This window comes from Camarhynchus parvulus, chromosome 21 (genome assembly GCF_901933205.1).
Source record: "Camarhynchus parvulus chromosome 21, STF_HiC, whole genome shotgun sequence".
NCBI classification, from domain to species: domain Eukaryota; kingdom Metazoa; phylum Chordata; class Aves; order Passeriformes; family Thraupidae; genus Camarhynchus; species Camarhynchus parvulus.
Window position 1 is genome coordinate 2,700,950 of NC_044591.1, and position 17,518 is coordinate 2,718,467.

Consider the following 17,518-nt stretch of genomic DNA (forward strand, 5'->3'; position numbering starts at 1 on the left):
GGTTTTTTTGTGTGGTTTTTTGTTTTGTTGTTGTTGTTTTTGTTGGTTTGGTTTGTTGTTTTGTTTTGCTTGGGTTTGTTTTTTATTTTTGTCTTTTCTCCCTGGACCTGAGGCTGACGTAAGAAGGGCCAAAGACCCACAATTCCTCCTGCTGGGACACTCTTCGTGCCTGACAGATGACACCCCAGAGCAGTGGGCACTTATGGCAGGTTAAATCCCCCTAACCACCCACATCGTTCAGGAATAAGAGGCTAGAAAGAAAATCTCCAAACACAGCTACTTTCAGAAGCAAAGCAAAAATCTGGCCTGAAACAGAAAACCCCAGGCTAATTCAAATTTTAAAAGCTGGGAACAGCTGCAAGTACCAGTGCCAGCAGCCTCAAGTCACCAAACACTGGCTCTGAGAAGCACCTGGAATGGGTCAAACCCTCAGAGCATCTTTGTGTTGGACCTCTTAAATGAGGCCTGGTTCATCTGCATGGCCAAAAACAGAACAAAACCCACTCTGCCCAATGTAATGGTGTCAGAAGCACATCTGTGTCTTCTGCAAATATTGGACATCACTGGGCATTTTGGAAAGAGCCACTGCCTTCCAAATATGCTCATTGCTGCCCTGATCACTCACAAAAGAGCAAAGGAAGAGGAATATTTTCAAAAGAATTTTCAAGATGAAATCATGAATAGGTATCAGTGTCTCACTGTCTCTTCCAGATGAATTTCTATGAAATCCCTGCCCTGTCAAGCACAAAGACACCAGCTGGGTAGAGGCTGAGCCAAGTGGATGAGATCAAGAAGCCGGAGAGACCCTGGAGTCTCCCACAGGGTACCATCTCATCATTCCTCCAGAAATTCATCCTCGCCACAAGCATCACAGAAGGCTCCACCTCAGTCAGGTTCATCCTTGTCTGTGTTCCAGATTATGTGTTGCTTTGGCTTTAGAGCACCTTCCAGTATTTCTGATGATGCCTCAGTTCTTTGGCTTTAATTAGATCCCAACAATGCATAAGCAATATTGGACGAATGGTTCCCCCTTTCCATCAACCACTCTCTGCACCAGCCTCATTCCCCACTTCCCACAGTGCCAAGAACACCGAGCATGACTATGGGCTCATCACCTCCACGTCCTGTCTCTTAAGACCTCCTTTGTCTTTTCATACAAAGCCATAGTGGTTTTGCTTTTTGGGAACAAATCCAAGAGAAAGACTTGACAGGGCCTAGAGAAACTGCAGAACACCAGTGAGCTGTGGGGTATGGAGGGCCAGGGGTGTCTGCTGGACACATATGACATCCCCCCAAAGGCTACAGAGGCCCACAGCCACCACCCCCCCAGTCCTCTTGTGCGTGCCATGGTACAGATATTAATGATGGAAACAGATAAGACCAGGGCAGGAATCCCCACTTCTCAGAGGAGCATAAATCAACACACATGAAGATCTGGGGTTGCTATAATTAGCAACACACAAATTCCATGCAGTAATTAACTTTCTCCCTTCCAAGTTAAGATATAATAGTATGCAGTAAAATCAAACTCAAGGCAATGAAACAAGCAGAGAAAAACCCTGTCAAATTTGGCACCTGTAACTTGATAAGGAATTAATTATAGCCTGGTCTAATACTACTACTAATAATAATAAATTGCTGTTAATATGCCCTTATGCTCCAAGTGAGGAAAGATATTGAGAAAAATGTCCCATATTGAATCCAAGGAACAGATTTCTGCCAAACAGAGGCTCTGCCATGGTGGGATGTAGGTGAGCTACTGCACTGGACACAGCTAGAAGAAAATCTGGGACAAAAAAAATCCTGGGCTGCTAGGGAGCTGCCCCAAACCTCCCAATCCTCTGTAACACCAGCAGGAAACAGCTCTTCCCATGAGGAACTGTCACTGCCAGCAGCCTTGAGCATCTCCCAGTGCGTGGGGATGAGGACAGAGGGACGCTAGAGGCGAGGCTGTGTCCTGCAAAGAGGGAATAAACTCCAGCAATGACAAAACACATCGACAGTGCTGGTCCCCAAGGGTCTCGTTTTTGCAGATGCCCTCACAGCTGGGCTCCACCAAGAAGCACCAACTCCATCCATAGCCAGCCCAGACCCCAGGGTCAGAATTCAGCTCCTACAAGTGGACGCCAACCCTCCCATGTTGCCCATGGAGATGGCAAGGCGGTTGTGTACATGTAATGCCTGGAGCAGCATATAAGATCATCTTGTAATGTCAAGAAAGTGAGCAAGTCATGGGAGAATCCAACCAGATTTAATGTTACATACCAGGATCCAATCTGGACATCCTCTCTGTCAATAAATTACAACTTCGGCTCCTCACAGAAAAGCAGGCAAGTTCCTGAAGAAGCCCCGTGTGGCTGAGCAGAGAGAGGATATCTTCTCAGCAGCTCTGATCTTTACTTCTCCTTGGTTTTCCTAGGTGGGAAAAACATGCTGGAAGTGTCCTACCAGCTCCACGTGCCACTAAGTCTTCCTGGCAAAGCTAAAGGTATTTTTGCCACACAGGAAGAACACAGGGCCTGTCTTGGTGGTACATGTGAGATAATGGTTGATTTATTTTACTCTCCCCACTGCTCTGGCATAAAGTCATCCAGTATCCTGCCTCTACCTGGCAGCTCATGCATTCACATCCAAGGGGGAATGCATGAGGATGTGAAACACACATCATCTCAAGAGCACCTGAAGCCTGCATGGCACTTTTGAGAATTCTCTTTCCAGAGAAAAGAGCTTCAGGTCACCCTATGTTCCCAGCTCAGGGATTCAGACCAGCTAGGAGACCAGAAGACTCATCACAACAGACCCTTTGCACAGGCTTTTGACTACTCTTCCCAGGCCACAGAGCTCTTTAAACATGTGGATTTTAATAAGGGGGAAAATCCAGCCCCGAGATCATTACCTGACGCACTCACAGTGAGGTACACCAGAGCCAGGCAGATAGGAGATATTATTTTACAGCATTAGCACATCTACCCCAAGCATTTCTGCTTTTTGCTCCAAGCACTCTTGGAACTGACACCTCCTGGTATAGCTTGGCATAGGTCAGTAAAGTAAATTATTCAATTACTACAAAATCCAGTAAGACTGAATGCAGAATTAGTCTCCTTCAAGCACAAAAACAATCAGCATTTTTGTTTCTTGGTCTCTTTCCACCTCGCCTTTGGCAGCATACAGGCACTGTGTCCCCTCACTCAGGGACTCTGCTCAGGGGGTCCTGTGGGGTCACTTGTGTGACTTGGTCAGGCCCTGGAAGTTGGGTTCCATGCACAGGGGCAGTGCTGCCTGCTGGTTCAGCAGCTTCTCCAGGACAGTTATTTCAGCATCTCGTCTCTCTATGTCCTCAAATGGAGTCCAGGACATGTCATGCTGGAGCTTATAGGCACCAAGAAATTCATGGGGAGTGGTACCCCATTCCTGGTGGAGAAAAGAGAGATTCCATCAGTGTTCAGTTTCCCTTGGAGCTGGGCTGTGCTGTCCTTAAGCCCTACTACCTTTGAAGCAGCCCCAGCTACACAACCATACCATTTCCTAACCTAAAAATAAGTTCAGCTACCCCAAGTCCAAAATCAGGTTGAGCTCCAGCACTACTGACAGAGGAAGGCTTGTGGGCACAAGATCTCCCTGACCTGCCCCGAAGCCTTCACCCTGCATGTAAGAAAATGGGTAGTCTGGAAGGAGGAGATCTCTAAGACCATCACCTCAGCTGCAGGCAAACTCAGTTCCTGGGCTGAAGTACCTAAGAGACTGTCCTGCCAGGCAGCCACACCAGTCAGTGAAGGCTCAGGGCATGCTGACAGTTCTTTACTTCCAGACAAAGAACCACAGGTACCAAAAGATAAAATTCAGATCCATGCCACAAAGGGTTTCTTGCCATTCTCCATCAAGAGCCAGAGAACTCTGTAAGATGGCTCTGGCTCCAGCAGACTAACCCAGAGCAAGGGCAAACACCAAACCTGAGTAGGGACAAACAAATGCCTCCATCAAGCTGGTGCTTTTGCCTGAGCTTTATATGTTCCCAAGCACCAGAAACACTACTTTTTTCCCCTCCCTGCTTCTTCATGGCCTGTAACCACCCACCTTAGGAGACAGGATGGAAAAATACCGCTGCCCACTCTCCCGCCTGTACATGTAGTAAACGTTTCCTGGCTTCTTCACAAGGTTGCAGGCCACGTGGTTCAGATCAGCATCCCTGTTAGCTTCATCTAAGACCTGGAATAACAAAACATCTTTACACTTGAAATAAAATGGCAACATGCTATTGCCTCGCAGCCATAGCCCAAGACACATCACTTGACCTATGGGTCACAAGGCCTTGATCTCCCTGCCACACAGGAACGAGATGTTTTCCAAAGAGATAAAGTTTTTTACAATTCTTCCTTGTCAGTAGGACTTAAGAGAACCTCTCCACAGAGATGGAGATACCTCTGCATCTCACCCCAGATTCATCTCTATACTTGACGCCACCACATGTTGGGCTTATTCCTCATCTCCACACACAGCTGCTGGACCAGGGCCTTGTCTTGGTTTGAAAAGACAGGTGTCTGCTAAGGAAGGCAGGAGCCTCTCTTGAAATGGAAAACGTAAACCTCCTCCCTCCGAACTGTTATAGTTTTGAAATTAAGGGGGCTCTGAGGCAAAGATACAGGAGTAGGAATAACAGTTCTCTATCAGGAAAAACAAAAAAAAAATTAAAAATGCAGTAATACAAAACAACACTGACAGAGTCAGAAATATGACCTCACACTCTGTTGGTTGGGCTGTTGGTAGCCGTCTGATTAAATAATGGCTGCAGTCCTCCTGCAGTGCCAGCTGTGGTTCTGTTGAAGCAGTGATCCTGTAGAAGGGTGGAGTTTTCCTCTGAAAGTCCAGGGATGATGTAAATGGGCCTAGTATTTCTCTGGGAATCCAGTGGAAAAGAAAGCTGCTCCTCTGGGAATCAAGTGGGAAAAGGCTGACTGTGGTGTTCCAAATATCAGATTATATTCAGGTAGGAATGCTTGGCTCCTCCCCCTGGGTAGAGCATCTCTCAATGGGATGATGACAGAAGATATCTCCCGGGAAGGAGGATGGGTCATGGAAGAGGTAAGGAAAACTGCCCCACCTGGTTTTAACAGGTGGCCCAATTAACAGAAGATAACCGCCCCACCTCTAACAGATGGTAATAGAATACACACCCCCAGCCACAACTTGCATTTGCAACCAAAGACAGGCCTTCCTGCTGTGCCCCGAAAGGGAAGGGGCAGCAAACAAAGGAGAATTCATCTCCCCAGCTCCACCACCTGACTGCTCCAGCTCCACCAGTTAATGATTACATGATGTAATGGCCTCAATGGCAGTGGGCCAGTTGCAGTGACTGGCAAATCCTTCCCTACTCTGGCTCCTGATTTTACTATGAAGAGTGGAAGGCTAGACTGATGAACACAGCCAAGCCCTGCTGTGTACTCCTGGGACCACCCACTCCAGCAAATGCATCCAGATAAACATGAAACCAAGCTTATCACTAAATAGAGAACTCATCTTTCCCAGTACGGAGGCCTGAGAGCTAACCACTAAAACTATCACCCTTTAAGCCGGCAGGAGGCAGAAGCAGGCAAGGAGAAACACTCCTCCTAGGTTAGGGTGAGAAGCACCTCACTCCCATAGGCCTTCACAGGCACATGTTAATATCTTAAGTTCTATTGGTTCATACAGCTTCTCCACCCCAGTTCAGCCCCTATACACTATATTTGTATGTTCCCTAGAATGTTCTTCCCTCTCCTGATCCCCATTGGTCTCAGTTTGATTTAGTGTTCTACCCCTGTTACTCTATTGGTTCCCTGTGGGAACTCAGCACATCACTCCAGATGTCCAGAGTTGCCGAAGACCCCTCCGGGGGGCTCAGAGATCTTGGCATGGTGCCCCGAACACCTGGCGGCTTGACTTTGATCCTTCTAGCAAATTGCCAACTTGGTATGGGGATTTGAAAGTCACACGGGTTTGAATGGTGTAATTACAGGGTGTTCACAGGGTGGAAATATAGATTTTAGGATTTTTGGTGTAGGAGTTATGGGGACAAGATGGAGGGATCAGGGCGTGTCTCGTTCTTCTTTCTTCTTCTTCTCCATTTTCTGCTGTGATGTGGGCACTTGGGGATTGGTTTAGAGTAGAAGTGCACTGTCTAACATAGGTGATAGGTATTGGGAATTAAAAGTATATACGATATACATAGCTTGTAGTATAAAAGACGACACCGCCTCAGGGGCGGTGGAGAGTGCTTGTGGCTGCCGTGCTGAGAGGATCTCAGCTGGGCAGAGAGAAAACCTTATAGATAAGATAAAATAAACAACCCGAAGACTGAACATCGAAGAGTCCTGACTCATTCTTCAGTGCGTGGGCCACCTCAGAACCACCCCACACATCTCGGGGCAGAGAACAAAGCAGCCGACCCGAGAGTTCCCCTGGTTGGCTGCCCCTCCTCTGCACCATTTTCACTTGTTCCCATTGGACCTTGACCCTCAGAGCCACCCTGAGGGTCTATTTTTTCACTATATAAAACCCTGTGCTCTCAATAGAAGTTTGTCCTTGTCCTTGGATTCCCTTTCGGACTCAATAGACTGTCCCTGGATTTCCATACAAAGACCTGTCCTTTGCCTCTGTTGTCAGCTATCACAGCGAGCGTGCTCCAGGCCCTGAAAGCGCTAGTCGCTCACAGAGGAATCCATTGAAGTGCACCACTTTACCCCAGGGCCTCAGATCCAGCTAGGGCCATATCGTCACTTCATCAGATCCTTCCAAGAGCACAGTGCACACACAAATCACCAGCACCAAAACCAGAGTCATCTCTTTCTGTCCTGATACCCGTGAGCTGTTTTGGACCACCTGCCCTTGCTCCCCTACTTTATTCATAAAGTCCTTCCTGGTTTGCTGAGGACGCAGGGAAACCACAAAAATCAACCTTCCCCCATCCCCCTTGACACTGGACAATAAACCTCCTTATTTTTCCACTAAATCTTCTCTGCTTAGCTCCTAGCCCCAATTCACATGTAGGCCACAGTCCTTCCCAAATGCCCAGCAGCAGCAGCAGATGTTCATCTCCCAAGGCAATGAGCCTTCTGCCCATCCTTACTCACCTTCCGTGCCTGCTCCTGCAGGTGCCGGATCTGCTCAGCGATGACTGTCAGTTTGCTGCAGGCATTTGCTCGGACAAAGTCATTGGCCTGGGAGAGAAAATTAGGGCAGTTCAGAACAGGAAGAACGACAGCCCTCTGGACTGTGCTGAGCCAGCTCTGGTCAAGCTCAAGGCATCCACAGAGTTATGGGGTGCAGGAGCTGTCCTGGCACCCCTAGGCAGGAGCAAGGACCAGGAGCTGTCTGGATAGGCTGAGGGGCAGTGAGAGGGAACAGCAGGACATACTGGGAGGCAATGGGTTGGACTGGGAGGTAGTGGGCTACACAGGGAGCAGGCAGTAGAACACACACTGAGCTTTTAGGTGAACTGAGAAGCTCCAAGGAACATCACCAGAGATCAGTAGGATGTACTATGAGGCACTGGAGGAATAGTATAACATACTGGAGCGCACTGGGAGAACCAGTAGAGCATATCAGGAAAACCTGGGGAGGACTGAGAGGCAGGATGGACTGAAAATCACTGAAGCAGTCATAGAACATATCAGGGGTGCTAGGATGGACTGGCAGTCTGGTAGTGGGAGGCATCTGTACATGCTGCTGTGAACTATATATAGGGGGACATACTGGGAGGCAGCAGGGCATACTGGAATGGGACTTCAGTGGGATGCTCTGAGTCACTGTGGGGTAGCAAGGCACAGTGGGAAGCACTGAAGTGCAATGAGAGTTTCTGGAGACACCAACAACGTGGAAACTCGGGAAGATACTGGCGGGGCACTGCGACATACGCAGAGGGGACAGTGGGAGATTGTGGGAATCAGCACAGGACACACCAGGAGGCCGCCGGGGCCACCGGAAAGCAGCGGGACGTGCTGGGAGGCACCAAGGCCGCCGCCGCCGCCGCCTGAGAAGGCCCCGGAGACGTCCGGGAAGCAGCGGACAGCGAGCCCAGCCCTGCCCCTGCAGCCCCGCCGCTGGGACCCGGCCCTCACCTGCTGCACCTGCTGGGCTAGGGCCACTAGGTCACCGGGGTCCCCGACGCGGCCGGCGCGGCCAACGCTGCCTTCGACCAGGGCCAGCCCGGCACCGGCACCGGCACCGGGGCCGGGGCCGTGATCCCCAGGCTCCGAGCCGCCCTCCGCCATGGACGGCCACGACCCACGGCTTCCGCCCGGTGGACAGGTTTCCGCTGAGACGTCAGCACGCACGGTGAGGGGTGCGACCATGGCGGGGCTCTGCTGTCGCTGATTGGCCGGCGGGCGGGGCGGAGGAGGCGGAGTTAGTATCGCTTCGGTGCCCGGGGTGGCTGGTGCCGCGGTTCGGCCGGCGTTCGGGCATGGCGCTGTCGCCGCCGCTTCTGCTGCTGCTGCTGCTGCTGATGGTGCTGCTGGCGCGGGCGGCCACGCCACCGGAACCGGTCCCGGTCCCGACCTTAGCACCAGGCGACCCGCCGTTGCCCGCCCAGTCCCCGGACGCGCTGTTCGCCGCCGGTGCCGAGGCGTATGCGCGGGGGGACTGGCCCACCGTAGTGCTGCAGATGGAGCGGGCGCTGCGGGCGCGGGCCGCCGTGCGCTCCCGTCTGATGCGGTGCCGCCTGCGCTGCGCCAACGCCACAGCGGGGCCGGCGGAGGCGACCGAGTCCCAACCCGACCCGGTGCTCCGGGACTTGTGGTTCTTTCGGGCGCTGCTTCGCCGCGCCGCCTGCCTGCGGGACTGCGGGCCCGCTGCGCCCTCCCGATACCGCCTGGGCGAGGAGCTGGACCGGGAGTTCAGCCGGCGCAGCCCCTACAACTACCTCCAGGTCGCCTATTTCAAGGTGCGGCACCGGCGGCGGGGAAGGAAAGGGGGAGGGGAAGGGAAGGAAAGGGGTGTCCCGCTACGACGGGTTTTGGGACCGACGGGATGCACGGAGGATCCCGGAATCAGGCGGGAGGATGGATGGGTGGGACCGGGTGAACCGGCCGGTGGCGATCCCGGTCCCGGGACGCCGGGAGGGTTCGGTGTTTGCCCCGGCGGAGTGGAGTTGCCGGCCAGCAGTCTCGGCCTTGCCCCCCCGCCTTCGCGCCCCCCCACCAGTGCCACGTCGGAGCTCGCCGGAGCCGCCCCTGTCACCGCCCTCCGCCCCGGCCGCCGGGATGCCCCGGGGACGGGTGTCCACTCCACTCTGCATGGGATCCGCGCTGTCTCACCCTCGTCCCGCCCAGATGAACCGGCCAGCGCAGGCGGCAGCGGCCGCTCACACTTTCTTCGTGGCCAACCCCGGGCACCAGGAGATGAGGCAAAACCTGGAGTACTACCAGGCCATGGTGGGAGTCCACGAGGATGACTTCACTGACCTGGAGGCCAAACCTCACCTGGTGAGAACCTCCTCTCCCAAAGTCCCTGTCCACTGTGCAACCCAGGGCAATCACACCTCAGCTGCTAGCTCAGAGAGCTCGTGAGGTGCCATTGTGGTGGGTATGAGATGACCCATGACGGGGTGGGGGTGAAGCACTGAGATCCCGACATCGTTTCTCATGCTTCTGCAGAGCAAATTTCAGCTGGGCATCCGGTTTTATACAGAGGAGCAGCCAGCTGCTGCCATCCTGCACCTGGAGAAGGCGCTGGAGGAGTATTTTGTGGCAGACACTGAATGCCGCGCTCTCTGCGAGGGACCGTATGACTACGAGGGCTACAACTACCTTGAGTACAATGCAGACCTTTTCCAGGCCATTACAGGTGGGGGCCATGCCTTCTGTGTCCTGTCACAAGAGTTGAGTACGATTCTCAGGAGGTTGGTCCACAAAGACCTGGGGTGGGGGTAGGGGGTCCCTGAAGAGTAGAAACCCCATCCTAGCTTTCACTAGGGAAGATGTGGCCAGTAAATGGCAGGAGGTGTTTACCTGCACTTTGCACTGGGACTGATGCCCAGGAATTCTCCTAATTCCAGAGGAACATGGAAAGACAGAAGAGAGACCAGTAGAGGGTCACCAGGATGTGATGGGAGGCTGATGATGGCTAGTCTGTCCTGAGAGAGCACCACAACCCTACACTGGTCAACTCTGAGGTGGACGACCCCCATCCCTGAGGGTTTTCCACTACCAAAAAGCTTGCAACAACCCCAGTATGAGCAAGTGATTGAATACCCTTCAGGTTCCTGCCCATCAGCCCGTGGGTGACTGTGAGCATGGTGTTTTTCTCTGCCAGATCACTCCATGCAAGTGCTAAGCTGCAAGCAGGGCTGTGTCACAGAGCTGGCCTCCCAGCCTGGCCAGGAGAAGCCTCTGGAGGATTTCCTGCCCTCGCACTTCAACTATCTGCAGTTTGCCTACTACAACAGTAAGCAGCTCCTCACCTCATCCTCTGTGGTTGTCAGCACTCGGCACTCTGCCTGAAATCATAGATCCTTAGAGTGGTTTAGGTGGGGAAAGGACTTTCAAAGATAATCTCATCAGTACAACTGAAGATGAAGGGACATCTAGCACTGGTCACTCAGATCTCCCAGACCCCCATCCAACCCAGTCTCTAACACTCTGGGCAGTCTGTGCCAGGGCCTCACCACTCTCATCAAAGTGGTGAGGCCCTGGCACAGACTGCCCAGACTAAAATTCCTTCCTTATGGCCAACCTAATTCCTTCCCTGGCACAGACTGCCCAGACCTAAAATTCCATCCTTCTGGCCAACCTAATGCTGCCCTTCTTCAGTTTAAGACAATTCCCCTTGTCCAGTCACTATAAACCTTATACAAAAGTTGTCTTCATCTCTCTTGTGGCCACTCTTGGTATGGGAAGGCCATCAAGATCTCTCAGGAGCCTTCTCATGTCCAGGTTCAAAAAGCCAAATTCTCTCAGCCTTTCTTCACAGAGAGGCTCCAGTCCTCTGACTGTTTTTGTGGTCTCCTCTGGACCCGCACTAATGAGTCCATATCCTTATGCTGGGGAACCCAGAGCTGGACACAGCACTGCAAGTGGCATGTCACCAGAGTGGAGCAGAGGGGCAGAATCCTTCCCTCACCTGTTGCCCATGCTGCCAGGGATCAGCCTGGGGAGGGGGGGGTTCTGAGCTGCTAGTGCACATGGATGGGTCCTATGCAATTTTTCATCCACTATTATCTCCATATCCTTCTCCTCTGGGTGCTCTAATCCCATCCATCCCCCTATCTTCACTGATACTGCTGGAGAGCTTTCCACTAGGCCTTGTACTTCATGAGGTTCAACAGGCTTGTTCCTTCTGCCTGAAACATTCTCCAGGAGATTAGATCACTCTGTGCCTGGCTGCAGTCACTGTCCACATTGCTTTATTACTGGGCAGCTTCACTTTTCAAGTGAAACAGCCGAGAGAAGCATTTTTTTCCTCCTTGCCAGCTGTCCACATCTTGCCTCAAATCACAGCAGCACGCTCCCACTGCAGAAGAGTTACAACCCAGGAAAATACACCTGATTTGATTTCATTTTTTATTTACTTATTTAGAAAAGTATAAGATGTTTCTGTGTGAATTTCTCCAAAAGGAGGGGAAAAAATAGGAAGTCCAAGAGGATAGAAATCTTCAAGAAGAGACAGCTGTGAGGGGACCTCATCAATGTTTGTCAGTATCTGCAGGGTAGCTCTGGAGGATGTGATCAGGCTCTGCTCTGTGGTGCTGAGAAATAAAACAAGAGGCAGAAACTCATGGCTAGGAAGTTCCATCTGGATATGAGGATGTTTGCAGCGACTGAGCACTGAAGAGATTGTCCAGAGAGGGTGTTACATCTCTCTCACTGGGGATATTCCAGGCAATCTGGACACAGTCCTGTGCTGTATGCTCTCAGAGGACCCTGCTTGAGCAGAGAGGTTGGGCCAGATGACCCACTGTGGTCCCTTCCAATCTGACTCATTCTGTGATTTTGTGATTCTGTGAAAGACCACATGAAAGTGGGGTAGGATGTTTCAGTGGCTGGAAACTGCAGGTTTGCCAGTAAATGGTTGGGTCTGGCTACCTCTAAATAGGCTTTGTCATGTTTTCCAAGTGAGAAAATTACCCAGGCTGTACAAGTACCCCTGGTTTCTGTTGTGATGGTTTCTGGAGAGAGGAGAGCACCACAGAGTCTGAATTTTGCCTTTGTGGCAGCAGTTATCCTTGCCCCAGGGGATCTGCCCTACTCGTGACACAGTTTGGAACACAAGGACTATGTCTTTCATGTCTCCTCCATATCTGTCTTTGCTCTGCCTTCAGTGTCCTTGGACATGCCATTAACAGCGCATTTCTCATTGCAGATGGGAATTATGAAAAAGCCATTGAATGCGCCAAAACCTATTTGCTCTTCTTCCCACATGACGAGGTGATGAACCAAAATTTGGCCTATTACACTGCCGTCCTGGGGGAAAACCTGGCCAGACCCATCCAACCGCGAAAGGTGAGCAGTCAGAAGGACAAACGATTGCAGGGACATCTTCTCACTGGGAACCTTTGCAGAAGCTGTAGGGTCTCCTCCGTACCAGCTACCAAAGGTGGACAGGAATGGGTGGATTTAAGGTCAGACAAGCTTGAAAGTAGGTGAAAAACATCACTGGCAAAATGTCTTAGGCCAAGTGAAGCTGGATGACGGGCACACATGGACCCTTTCTTGATAGAGGGGGCTGTGAGAGGCAAGTGGACAATCTTTTTAGGAGGATCTGAGGCTACTCTGTTGCACTTTTCCACAGCTGAAGTGAAATTGCTTAAAAATGAGAGGATTTAGCTTCAAAATAGCCAAATCTGGATGGCCAGGTCCTGCCTGGGATGTGATAGGCATGGATGGGAGTCTCTGCCCCACACCAGTTGGACTAGGGGAAGGGAAACTGTTCCTAAAGAGCTTCCTGCAGAAGGGACACACATGTGCTTCTGCTGAACTGTCATCTCCTCAGGGCTTGTCCACAGGGAAGTTCAGACAGGATGGGGAATGCCACTTGCTTCCCAGCTGCCAGATGGAGCAGGAAACAAGGCTGCGGGTCTGGAGCAAGAACCACAGGAATGGTGTAAACCTTCATCTTCCTGCCCACACTCAGGGTTTTTCAGAATCCTCCTGCTGTACCTCACTCCATCCCTCTGCCCCTTGCCACAGGAGATCCAGGTATATTACCAGCAGAGTCTGATGGAGAAGGAGCTGCTCTTCTTCAGCTATGACGTCTTTGGCATCCCTTTTGTGGACCCGGTGGGTGATGTGAGACCAGGGTGATGCAGTGGCCAGATGGAATGCAGATGAGGGGTCTGTGTCCTGGCCAGATCTTTGTCCAGCTCCTGATGTTGTTCTTCTGGTGGCAGGACACATGGACACCTGAAGAGGTGATACCAAAAAGACTGCGAGAGAAACAGAAGTGAGTGCTGTCCCCAGCCAAGCTCACCCAATGGGGGTCTGACAGGACAAACCTTTCTTCCAGTGTGGGCTTTGGGCCAAAGGACGTGGCATAGAGCTCCTGCCAGGGGATGTTTTGATGCTGGGACTGGAAGAGGCTGCTGGAGGGCAGAACTTTGTTTCCCATCAGCCCATGGGATGATGGGCATGTATAGGTCACCCCAAACACCTCAGAGTGAGGGATGCTTTGAGGTGACTCTCCAGTCTATGTGCAGGCTTTGTTAGCAGCACCTGAGACAGCTTGTCCTGCCCTTGTCTTAGTGGCCCTCATTTCTGATGTGGGGACAGTGGGGTGGTGGTGCTGATGGCTGCCGCATGCCCAGGGTGGAGCGGGAGACTGCAGCACGCATCTCTGAGGAAATCGGCAACCTCATGAAGGAGATTGAGACACTGGTGGAGGAGAAGGCCAAAGAGTCTGCCGACATGAGCAAGTTCATCCGAGAAGGTGGAGAAGGCCAGGAGGGGAGGTGGGATGGAGACCTTTGTGACCCCTGCTGCCAGTTCACAGTCCCTCTACACATAGGTGGCAGCAGGAACAGGTGGAGGGACCACAGCTTCCTCCAGCCACACCAGAGCTGGCTGCATCTCTCCCCATGTCCACCAATCCCATTTGTGCCACAGGTGGCCCTTTGGTGTACGAAGGAGCCAGTGTCACCATGAACTCCAAGGCCCTGAATGGCTCCCAGCGTGTCGTGGTGGATGGAGTCCTTTCTGCTGAGGAGTGCCGAGAACTGCAGAGACTCACCAACGTGAGTGCAGGAACAGGTGGAGAAGGCAGGGATGGATAGAGGATGCCAAGGGATCCCATCCTGCACCTCACACATCAGACCAGTAACACAAATCGGGTTTTACAGGCGGCTGCCTCGGCTGGAGATGGCTATCGGGGGAAGACCTCTCCTCACACTCCCAGCGAGACCTTCTATGGCGTGACTGTCCTCAAGGCCCTCAAGGTTGGGGTGGCTGTGTGGAGAAACAGGCTGTGGGGACAAGGGAGGGTAGTTTTGGGGGAGATGGTTGCCCATGCCCATATGGGGCTGAGTCCCTGTCCTGTCTGTCCTCCACAGCTGGGGCAGGAGGGGAAGGTGCCCCTGCACAGTGCCTACCTGTACTACAATGTGACAGAGAAGGTGCGGCACATGATTGAGTCCTACTTCCGCCTGGAGGTCCCACTCCACTTCTCCTACTCCCACTTAGTATGTCGCACAGCCATTGATGGTGAGTGTGGCCCAGAGGAACAGGTCTTTTGTCTTTTCCTGTCTGGATCTCCTCTAACAGCTGGAGTGGTGTAGTCTTGGACCTTTCTTTGGAGACCTCCTTGCTGCTCCCTAACCCACTCCTCTTCCCAAGAGGGTGTAGGAATCTTGTCCCTAAGCCCAGTTTGGGAAGATGAGCGGGAGCTCTGCTGGTTGCCTCTAACAGGGCAGATGGCCTCATGCCATACAGGATTTCATCATTCTGAGGCATCTTGGGATGGGCGCTGAGAGAGGTTGTACCTGGAGGGCCATGGAAATGCCATGGGACAAGTCAACAGTGTTTTATGCCACCCAAATGGCCTTGCACAATCCACACTCCAGCAAGTGGAAGTGCTTTAGGCTAATGCATGACTTTCTTGTCATCTGCAAGCATGGAATACTTGGGGATGGACCCTGTTCTTGCACAGAGGGCTCCTGACATACTCTGTTCTACCCTAGAGAAGCAAGAAGGCAGGAGTGACAACAGCCATGAGGTGCATGTGGACAACTGCATTCTCAATGCAGAGGCACTGGTGTGTGTGAAGGAACCCCCAGCCTACACTTTCCGGGATTACAGGTACTGGTGGTGGCTGTCAGCTGCAGCTTCCCCACCTAAGGGTACCATGATTTGGTGGCACCTGAGTTGGGAGGAGCAAGGTAGGAGGTACACCAAACCTGGCCTTTCTTGCCTCTGGCTCTTGCCATGGTGTTGGAGAGCTCTGGTGATGGTTACTTGTCATCTCCACTTGTCCCCTGCTCCCTCTAGTGCAATCCTCTACCTCAATGGGGACTTTGAAGGAGGAGCTTTCTACTTCACCGAGCTGGATGCCAAGACTGAGACCGTGAGTAGCTCAGCTCCAAGGATCCATGTGCAGCACCAAATCTAGCTCCTGCCTGTTGGCTGTGTGCCCTGGGAGCATCCCCTGAGCCACTGCAAAAGATGAACTTGGGTTGAGGGGAACCAACTCACCCCTGACTGGGGTCTCCTGGTCTCCCACCCTTGACAGGCAGAGGTCCAGCCGCAGTGTGGCCGTGCTGTGGGCTTCTCCTCTGGCTCAGAGAACCCCCACGGGGTGAAAGCTGTGACCAAGGGTCAGCGCTGTGCTATTGCCCTCTGGTTCACCCTGGACCCTCGGCACAGTGAGCGGGTAAGCTCCCTCCCAGCAGTGCGTAGGGGTCTTGCGTGGGACAGTGGCTATGCTTACCACTCTGGGTCTGCCCACAGGAGCGTGTGCAGGCAGATGACCTGGTGAAGATGCTTTTCAGCATGGAAGAAGGGGATTTGGAGCCAGAGCCAGAGAAGGAATCACCAGCTGCCATTGCGGTTGGGAAGGATGAGCTGTGACATCCTACGGGCACCAGGACGTCTCTGCTGCGACTAGTCATGTCAGCATTGTGGCTTTGGGCTGCATAGTCATAAGGGTAACATACGGGATCCCCTCTGCCCCCAATCCAGTTGGAGTGGGGTTTTGGGGAATGCTGTGTACTACCCCTGCAGCATCCAGTATTCCCCTGTGGAGCTGACATGGTGTGTGTGATGGAGGCTTAGGGGTGGGTGATATGGGGACAAGGGAGGGATGCTCTGTTAGGGGTGGGGCCCTGGTGCCAATGGGTGCAGATGTGTGTCTTTCCTGAACTTGGAGGTATATAAGTGCCTTCTGCAGAAAATGGGTGAATAAAGGTATTTGTTTCCTAAGCTGCTGCTTTCCAGGTGGGGACTGAAGGCTGGTGTCACCCTTTGGCTGTTGTCAGTGTTGAGGTGCAACCTTCGCTCCTGGCAAGCATACACCCAGGAGTATTGTAGCCCTGTAAGCCTCACAAAGGTGTTTATGGGAGACAGGGTGTTCCAGGGGCAGTAGCAGCAATGCAATCTCTGGCTGAGCATCCCCTGGACCTCGCTCCCATAACATGGGAAGGAACCCACCATTCCAGCGAGGCGGGAACTGTCCTTGAACAAGAAGGACATTGAGCACCCTGGCACTGCCAGACAGGGCATTGAATTGTTCCTGCAGATGTCTGGCCATTACCATAACCATCCTGGGAATGTGGGCAAATAAATCCTGCCCCATGTGCAGCCACCCAGCACCCCTATTTCACTTGGAGGGCCATTCAGCATTGAGGTGGACAGGGGGGGATCTGGAGGATGTTTTCTCCAGAATGAACATACAGTCCCAGTGGAGGCTGCCCACCATCCCAGTGTCCACCCCCAGCTGCCTGAGTTCGTGAGCAGACTGCTGATGAGGCCATGGCAGTTAACGATTGCCAGGTCCTGGGGCTGCAATGGGCTTGGTGTCACCAGGGTGGTGACACACGTTCCCCACACCCCCGCAGGCATACACCACTGACAATGGCTTCTCTTGTTGGTGCCATGGTGGCATGGTGTGCCTGAATTCCCTCACTGAATGAACCGTTTCCCTGCTCCCTGCTGAATTCCTGCAGTGACCCCTGGGGCCTCTGGGGCTCCCAGTCCACGGCAGGGGGTCAAGGATGGTAACTTCCCACTAACCTTCTCCCCCCTCCTGTCGGGGAGCCCCATTTTTGCATATCCCTCCACTGTCGTTGAGTGGTTTCCATCTCTCTCAAGACCCAAATCTCTCTTGTAGGACCCAAATACCTTCCATGCCCCAAATTTTTCCCCTAAGACCACATTCTTCCCTCTAGGATTCAAATCCCTTGTCTCCAACCCCAAATCACTCTCCTCAGATTCAAATCTCTCCCCCTCAGACCTAATGCTCTTCCCTGGGCCCCAGTGCCCCCCACCCCAGGCCTCTAATTCCCGCTTCCCTGTACCCAATTCCCCCTAAGCTCCATATAACCCACCCCCTTGGCCCAAAC

The 17,518-nt window shown here is 52.6% G+C and overlaps 2 protein-coding genes across 2 annotated transcripts; one reads left to right on the forward strand and one right to left on the reverse strand.

Annotated features, from left to right (window-relative positions):
* Positions 1 to 2,925: 2,925 nt before the first annotated feature.
* Positions 2,926 to 8,312, reverse strand: C21H1orf50 (chromosome 21 C1orf50 homolog). Its single transcript, XM_030963779.1, has 4 exons — positions 8,094 to 8,312; positions 7,107 to 7,193; positions 4,075 to 4,206; positions 2,926 to 3,411 (listed from the first exon to the last, which is right to left on the reverse strand). The coding sequence occupies exons 1-4, from the start codon at positions 8,244 to 8,246 to the stop codon at positions 3,220 to 3,222; spliced, it is 564 nt and encodes a 187-aa protein (XP_030819639.1). The 5' UTR covers positions 8,247 to 8,312; the 3' UTR covers positions 2,926 to 3,219.
* A 78-nt stretch (positions 8,313 to 8,390) lies between these two features.
* Positions 8,391 to 16,379, forward strand: P3H1 (prolyl 3-hydroxylase 1). The gene is made up of 15 exons (XM_030963874.1): positions 8,391 to 8,917; positions 9,306 to 9,458; positions 9,630 to 9,819; positions 10,288 to 10,419; positions 12,334 to 12,473; positions 13,161 to 13,250; positions 13,361 to 13,413; positions 13,775 to 13,896; positions 14,073 to 14,200; positions 14,306 to 14,401; positions 14,516 to 14,666; positions 15,143 to 15,260; positions 15,450 to 15,525; positions 15,691 to 15,831; positions 15,909 to 16,379. Exons 1-15 carry the CDS (start codon positions 8,438 to 8,440, stop codon positions 16,026 to 16,028), a joined length of 2,190 nt encoding a protein of 729 aa, XP_030819734.1. The 5' UTR covers positions 8,391 to 8,437; the 3' UTR covers positions 16,029 to 16,379.
* The last annotated feature ends 1,139 nt before the right edge of the window (positions 16,380 to 17,518 follow it).